General features: G+C 38.0%; 1 protein-coding gene across 3 annotated transcripts; it reads left to right on the top strand.

Moving 5' to 3' along the window:
* Positions 1 to 1384: 1384 nt before the first annotated feature.
* LOC129778297 (uncharacterized) lies at positions 1385 to 5378 on the top strand. Of its 3 annotated transcripts, none has more exons than XM_055785107.1 (2): positions 1385 to 1517; positions 1671 to 5378. In XM_055785107.1, the coding sequence occupies exon 2, from the start codon at positions 1678 to 1680 to the stop codon at positions 5290 to 5292; it is 3615 nt and encodes a 1204-aa protein (XP_055641082.1). In that variant the 5' UTR covers positions 1385 to 1517; positions 1671 to 1677; the 3' UTR covers positions 5293 to 5378. The 3 variants fall into 3 exon arrangements, with proteins under 3 accessions (XP_055641082.1, XP_055641084.1, XP_055641083.1); XM_055785109.1 differs by having other exon boundaries at positions 1413 to 1468; XM_055785108.1 differs by having other exon boundaries at positions 1495 to 1559.
* The last annotated feature ends 2373 nt before the right edge of the window (positions 5379 to 7751 follow it).

Raw genomic sequence — 7751 nt, 5'->3', positions numbered from 1 at the left:
ATTGGAGAAAAGTTTTATCACAATTTCTTCTATCGTATCATGCCACAACTCATCCTACAACTGGGCGTGCGCCGTCAGAACTTATGTTCGGTCGAAGAATCAGGACAAAGCTACCTGAAGTACCAACAATCACTCGAGTCAATGAAGAACACCGAGATCACGACAAACTTCAAAAAGAAAAGGGAAAGGAGTATACTGATGCGAAGCGCAAAGCCCGGTTTAGTGAAATCACAGTAGGAGATCGCGTTATTGTTAAACGGATGCGGAAAGAGAACAAGTTGAGTACGAATTATGAACCTGAGGAATTCGAGGTAACCAGGAAAGCTGGTGCTGATGTAACAATAAAATCACTTACCAATGGAAAAGAGTATCGCAGAAATGTTGCTCATCTGAAGAAGTTACTAGACGGTATCGACAAACCAGCGAACGCAGGAGATTCTGAACCGGAGAAGACAACGGGAACAATTCCAACAAACAGCTGTGATATTGAATCATCTACAAGAACTACTTTAACGAGGATGCAGCCCCAGCCAGAGCAGGATAGTAACATTATGGAAAAACGAAACCGTGTTGTACCATCTAAGTTCAAGGATTATCTACCTCATTGAGCACTCATAAAATAAATATTGTAAAAGGGGGGTTGTAGGGTTTTCCCCTGGATACGGAGCTGAACCTATCTTATAATTAATATTAATATCCCTGAGTGTGGCCCTGTAGTGTGGACAGGAAGGACAGTCAGTTAGAGTGGGTGTGACGAAGTGATCGACACAGGAAAGAGTTCCGTGAAATAAATCTATATATATACGTGTAAAACTCCTTGAACATAATTGTTTTATTGCTACAGCAAGTACAGCTGTATGTCTGTCCCTGGTATTAAACTCCATGTTAAATGTGAACACCTCCATGTGAAACCGATATATGAAAATCATTTACTATCTCCGTGTTTTCAACGATTTCAATCCTCGCAAATGATATGTTGGTAAACAAATGACGCCATATTGATTTTGATTTTGGATTTTGGCTATATTCAATTGATGTCTAGCCCCTGGTGGTTTTAGCAAGTTGGCCCACCTTAGGATATACTTCTAGGCGCCTTGGTAAATTCGTCAATGATCAATCCAAGACGGGTCTATGGTACTAGGTGAGGCAGTTTCGTCACTAGGTTGGTTAGGGGAGCGGTATATGAAAACAGTACGGAAGAAAGCAGAAGGGGATTTTTTTCCTTGAAGTGTGAAAGAGACATACTGATCACGAGCGAGCTTGGGCATAAGCGTATTGTGATTTGTTTACAAACAAAACACAGTAGACTACCAAGATGGCTGAAGAGTGGTTCTAGCAAGTTGGCCCACCTTAGGATATACTTCTACGCGCCTTGGATCAATCATTACGCATTCGCAAGAAGAGTGTGTTGGAGTTGTTTTTGTTTTCGTACACTGATTCCTAAGATACTGATTCATAAGTTTAAACGGTAAAGTAAAATGTTTCATTGAAATACGGAGAACTGATGTTATTGTAAGGTAACTTGATCCACCCAATTGACGAATTCTGCTCAGTTTGAAGTAATATATTTTTGGTTTTACTGCTTACATTCCTTCAATTACCGAAAACAATCCTCATAATTATTTTCAATTACGCGGCACTTGTTAATGCAAAATTTATATATTTTCCAGGCTTGTAATGGGTCCCTCAAGCAACGTTTCTGCAGCTCGTGAAAAATATTATTCACAGTTATTTTTAATATATTACCGGATATACCACTGTTGGCCTAAGGCTATACGATATTCAATCGGTCGGAAGATAAGGAAATATTCATGTTTCAACGATGTGCTTCTGAAAATATACCGCGAACAAAGTTGTTCTGTATACCTCTTCGAGATTGAAAACCTTCGGTACCGAAGAGAGAACGGCCCTGACTATGGATCATTGGGAGAAGCGCCGCCAACGATTGCGTACAACCTTCAGAACTATTTCAAAACATATCTGCGGATGAGAGCAGATTCCAGCTTCTCGGATTGCAAGTTTGTTGTCTTGGTCAATAGTGAGTATGACGTTGATCGGTTTGAGCATAATCCTAATTATGACATTGTTCAATGCTCGGATTCGGACTTCGATGAGACAGATGTTATAAAATATCGGATCGTTTATAATTCAAACATCGCAAAGGAGATACTGAAACATGCCCACCCTCTGTGGGGATTTGCAAGGAGAATCTCGCGAATGTTATTTAAAAACATAAAAATCGGTTCGAAAACATTCCCACACCAATTTTACGACGTTCTGCTAAGAGATGTGTTTGAGAACGAGTCGTTTCGAGAATGTTTCCTCCAAGACAGCCCAACGCTGGGTAGCGAAGCAAAGGTTTTCAGAGAATATTTAGAGGAAATATTACAGCATAAGTTTCGTCGAAGAAACTTGGATGGTTTTGCATTATCTCGAATAAACCAGGAACAATTCGCCAAACACATCAATATTCGCCTAAGTCACACGACTAATGATGATCGCTACGAAGATCCCCAGTGGGATGTTGATTGCCCCGCAACTAATGTGGAAGTTGAGCAATTCCTCGTGGCGCTCGTTTTTCACGTTCCTACTCAAGCAACAATCGATAAAATATCTCGCTATGAACTGAGCAGATTCTACAAGAGAGGTATTTGGCTTCACAGCTCAGAAATAAATCTTATATTTAAAATGATCGAGTTGAAACGGTGGAGGGAGGATCGCTCGAGGCAAGATATACGTTTCAAATGGAAACAAATGGATGTACTGGGATCAACATTGAGAAATTTCTGTTCTCAGACTACAATCAGTACTTTGCTTGTTGAAGCTTGTGCAGACCTGAACGTTACAGTTGATCGTATACAAGATTTGCTGAATGAATGTAAACTCTCTACCAATATCATGATACTGAACGATGAACAATATAGAAAAAATATGAAACGATTGTCACAAATACTTCACATCCTTGGTCCAAAGATGGAGGAGGAATTGATTTTGATTGTTGCTGTTGAATCGCCAAAAAAGGACTATATTCGTGCACAGCAGTTGACCGCAATGAGATGTCCGACTATATTCGTGGTGCCAAAAATATGTTCCAACATAGCCGTTGAATCTATGGATTATCACGACCAATTTAGTTTCAATGATCTTGCGAACTGTACCATGCATCGAATGCTATCAAAAGTTGTTCTCCTTCAAGGGCGACAAATTCATATCAAGGACTTATTGGATAAGGATTTATTTTCAAGAGTTTCATCGTCAGCGCTTCTAGATTGGAACAACAGCGAACGAATAATAATAGCAACAGAACAATACCCTGAGCTTTTGGAAAACTTTATCAAACGTGATATTCGCGATGAGTTTGGGAATTCAGTCAATTTATTTGAGAAACATCTAGCAAAAGTTGTGGTCCTTTGTGGTCCACCTGGAATGGGAAAAACAGCCATACTATCAGAATGGTGTAAATATTTATTCGAAGCTCAGAGCGATTGTTTAATAATATCAAAGGACGCAAAAGCAGTAATTGAGTTGTTCTGCGAAGCTGAACATGATTTCGAAAATGTGCTAAAATTACTTGGAATCAAGCAGCTGGATGGTATCCAGAGATTTATTGTAGAAGAGTTGATCAAAGAGGGTCGAGTGTGCCTTTTTTTAGATGGGTTTGATGAAATCAGTGACTCATGCCAACAACATTGTAATTCTTTGCTAAGATTCGTGAATAACGCTGATTTTCGTTTAATTGTTATCACGACGCGACTAGAGCGGTTGAGGTACTTGAAACATCATTTGAACGAGCCAATGATCTGCTATGTGCAGCCGATCTCTGAGGAAGATCAATCCAAACTACTCAGGAATAATTCTAGAAAATGTTGTTCCAATGAAGACCAAATCACTGACTTGCTTTACACGTTCAAACGAATGTTCGATAAGGATGAAGGTACGGGAACATTACTAGGAGTTCCTCTCCAAACAGCTATTGTAGCGTCTATCATTGACGAATGCCGGACGTTAACCAATCATCCAAACATTGCTGAATTGGTACAATTATTCATCAACAAAACATTCGACATATACGTTCGTAAATATTTCGATCCGACCAACAGAGCCCATGAGATCGCTTCGAAGATTCTTAGAGCAACCTTTGAAACGAAACACGCCGAAGTGGCATTCATCATTGAAATCAATCGTAAGGTTGCCCCGAATCAGCTTGAAGACCTTCAGCAATTCGGGCTCCTTCGCCTAGAAAGCGATCGGATAATATTCTCTAATTCAGCCCTCTCGGAATATTTCCTCGTCCAATATTTGCTGATGCATTTCGTAGAACAACATTATTTTAACCACATCCTTGCCAATCGGCTCAGCAAATCGAACACTAACTGGTTCGATGCCTTCCTGGATCATTGCATCAAACAAACTGATCCACTTCGGAAGCTTATTGGATACACATCCCTACATCAGTCAGACTTCAGCGAATTCAGGAACACCAAAGATAGCCGAATTCACTTAGACAAAACTAAACAATTTCACTTGTACCTAAAAACAAATTGTACCGACCAACAAGTATACCACTATCTCCGAGATGCTACCAACCGGGCCGCATTCAACGTTTTTGAGGTCCTCTTCGACAGTTTGCCCATCGCCCTCGCACAGAGACTGCGATTCAAATTCATTTCGTGTGATCATGACCCAGCCATGATCGATCTATCAACGATCAGCGACGAGAATTGTTTGGTTCAAATACTTTCTATTTTCGGCAGGAAGCAGTCCGCAAAGCCACTGCAAATGTTAATAACCAATCCCACCCTGAACGAACCCGACTTTGTTGAGAACGCTGTCGTGAAGAACTACGTTCGAGTTATCGATCAGCTGTTTGATTTTGAAAGAAGCATAACCGATCAGGAAGCAAGGAATCATTTGCATAAATATTATGACAGCAGATGGCGACAGTATTTTCGATTGATTGTTCTTCGAGGAAAAAGCGACATTGTGCAACACATGACCCAGGGTTTGGAGAAAAGATTTGATCAGAAACTGATTCGACGCTTTCTGATGACAGAAAATGTTTTACGCGAACTAATCCTCGTGAGCGTGGATGCGGAAAGCTCGGCAGCAGAAGTAATTCGACGGTTGATTGATATCTTCAAACAGTATTTGAACGATAATGATATAAATATTTTGACGAAAAGAATACACAACGGTCAAAACTATTCGGAATTGAACAAGTGCGTAAAAAACAAACAAATTCAGGAGTTGATTTTTGCATTCACGAATCTCAGTAACAATTACCAAAAGTAGTATTATAGTGTTTATAACTTATTCTAAAATTTTTAAGAAAAATATAGGAAAATATATTTTTTTTGTTTGCGATATCGGATTTTATTGTTATATGGATCTAATAAAAAATATTAGTAATTTGTAAAAAGACAAATACAACATTTTTTTATAAAATACAACATTTTTTATTTTAATTAAAATCGTAATGAGTGAAATGTGTTGAGCTGAACTTGGGATGACTTCAATTTGTAGTTGCTCTTAGTATTGACCTGAACCAACGAAATTGTACCAAAAACACACCGAATGACGCTTGGGAGCAGGAAACCATTCTCATTTTGCAAGTATCGGTAATTCGATCTTTAAATAGTCAATAACGACAAACATTTTTTCGATTTTCCTAATTTTATGTGTGAGGAGAAAAGGAGAAATATGGAAAAATGGAAAAAACGTTTTTTCGGACCACGAAAAAAAAAGCCTTTCTGTTATCGAGATATATTATGTAAACAATCCTCAAGGAAGGAAGGTATTGAATTAGAGAGACTTTAAACTCTGAGAGTTCGTTCGTCTCTAACAATCCTCAGCTTTCAAGAAAAAATATCAGGAGGATCTTGACATAGGACTGTGTTTGTGTAGTAATTGAGTTTTTTAACTGTTCAAAATCTAACATTTTTTCTCTTTTGATACATCAAAGAAAAGCCCTGAAAACCCCGTTTCCTTTATGAACTTGTATCCTTAAAACGGGTTAGATGAGATAACGTGGTAGAATATGGAACCACATTCTGTCCAAAAATGTACACAAAAACACCATTAAAGCCATTACTCCCCCTTTCTTCTGTTTATTAAATTATGCAGAAAAAGACAAGGAGTCGTCATTTATCATTTTTAAGCACAAACATGAGTCAAATAAATCTATAATTACAGAAATATGTTATAGATAAAAACAGAATTAGGGGGTTATAACCTTACATCCAGGTGATGTTTATTGAGATGCTTTTTTGGGAAGTTCGTGTAGCTGCTTTAGTGAACTGATCTCATTGAGTGTTTAGTTCTACTTATGTATTGGAAAGGGAAAGAAGAATGGGCAATTGCATTCGAGGAATTGAAGCAGGCTTCTAAGGAAGACATATATGGAGAACATAATATTATGATCGCGACTATTCAAACTATCATAATCTGATATGCGTGAGTATACCCTTTCAAACTTTTAAATCAGCAGCCAGTCAAATTCATTATCTGCATTTTTACATACCCAAACATCTTGCTTGATATTATGACATCCTGGACCACAATTACTTAAATTGTTAGTAGCAAGACCTACACGATACCGGCGTGAATTGAGTCCGAATTGATTGAACTTTGGGGATAATAGAGTACACCTATACCTCGCTATACGGCCGCTCTTTATACGGCATTTCGCTATAACGACCCTCTTCAATTCAGGCACATTTTCGATTTATGGCCTGCAATGTTTCGTTATAGCTGCCGTAAAAAAAATTCGAGGATTGGTTCAAAAATCACTTTTGTACAGAAGTGAAAAAATATTTGCCAGACAATAAATTAAGCAACATACAAATTAGGTATGTATACATTAGGGTGCCAATGAATGTATGGGATAAAATGGACCCTAAAATTAAAAAAAAAGTTACCCTATACAAAATGTTCAAACCCCGACTTCCGGTGATTTTTCGGTTTTCAAAAAACAGGAAGTGGGTTATATCTATGGTATAACCGCAAGGGTGACGTAGGACTCTCGTTGATATTGAGATCATTTGTATGAAGTTGAATCTGAATTCATTCTGAATGAATGAATATTTGGAGAACTTCGAAAACGAGAGCGTTACGTTGGAGGCACAAGGTTTTATGCATCCAATATTGGATACGGAAATATCCTACTGATGGGGAAGAATAATCTTCAGAAGCTATCCTGTTGATTGCGATTGATTGAAAAACCACAAAACCAAATGTATTTGGTCACAGTGTTACATGGATAGAAAACATTCAATTAAACTCTTTCACATGAATATATTTTGAAAATTCCCAAAGGAACTGGCAGATTATTTTCAGTACAATTAGATATTTCCACATTTTCCTCGATACTGGAAGCCCACCAGTGGTTAATGCCAACTCGATAACCATCTGTTAATAGCACTTGATTGAAACATATTTGGTCACAGTGTTACATGGATAGAAAACATTCAATTAAACTCTTTCACATGAATATATTTTGAAAATTCCCAGAGGAACTGGCAGATTATTTTCAGTAACGATTAGATATTTCCAAATTTTCCTCGATACTGGAAGCCCACCAGTGGTTAATACCAACTCGATAACCACCTGTTAATAGCACTTGATTGAAACATATTTGGTCACAGTGTTACATGGATAGAAAACATTCAATTAAACTCTTTCACATGAATATATTTTGAAAATTCCCAGAGGAACTGGCAGATTATTTTCAGTAACGATTAGATATTTCCACA

The sequence above is a fragment of the Toxorhynchites rutilus genome, chromosome 3 (genome assembly GCF_029784135.1).
Source record: "Toxorhynchites rutilus septentrionalis strain SRP chromosome 3, ASM2978413v1, whole genome shotgun sequence".
NCBI classification, from domain to species: Eukaryota; Metazoa; Arthropoda; class Insecta; order Diptera; family Culicidae; genus Toxorhynchites; species Toxorhynchites rutilus.
Note: the sequence above shows the minus strand (reverse complement) of the source record. Positions and strands in the feature narration are given on the sequence as shown.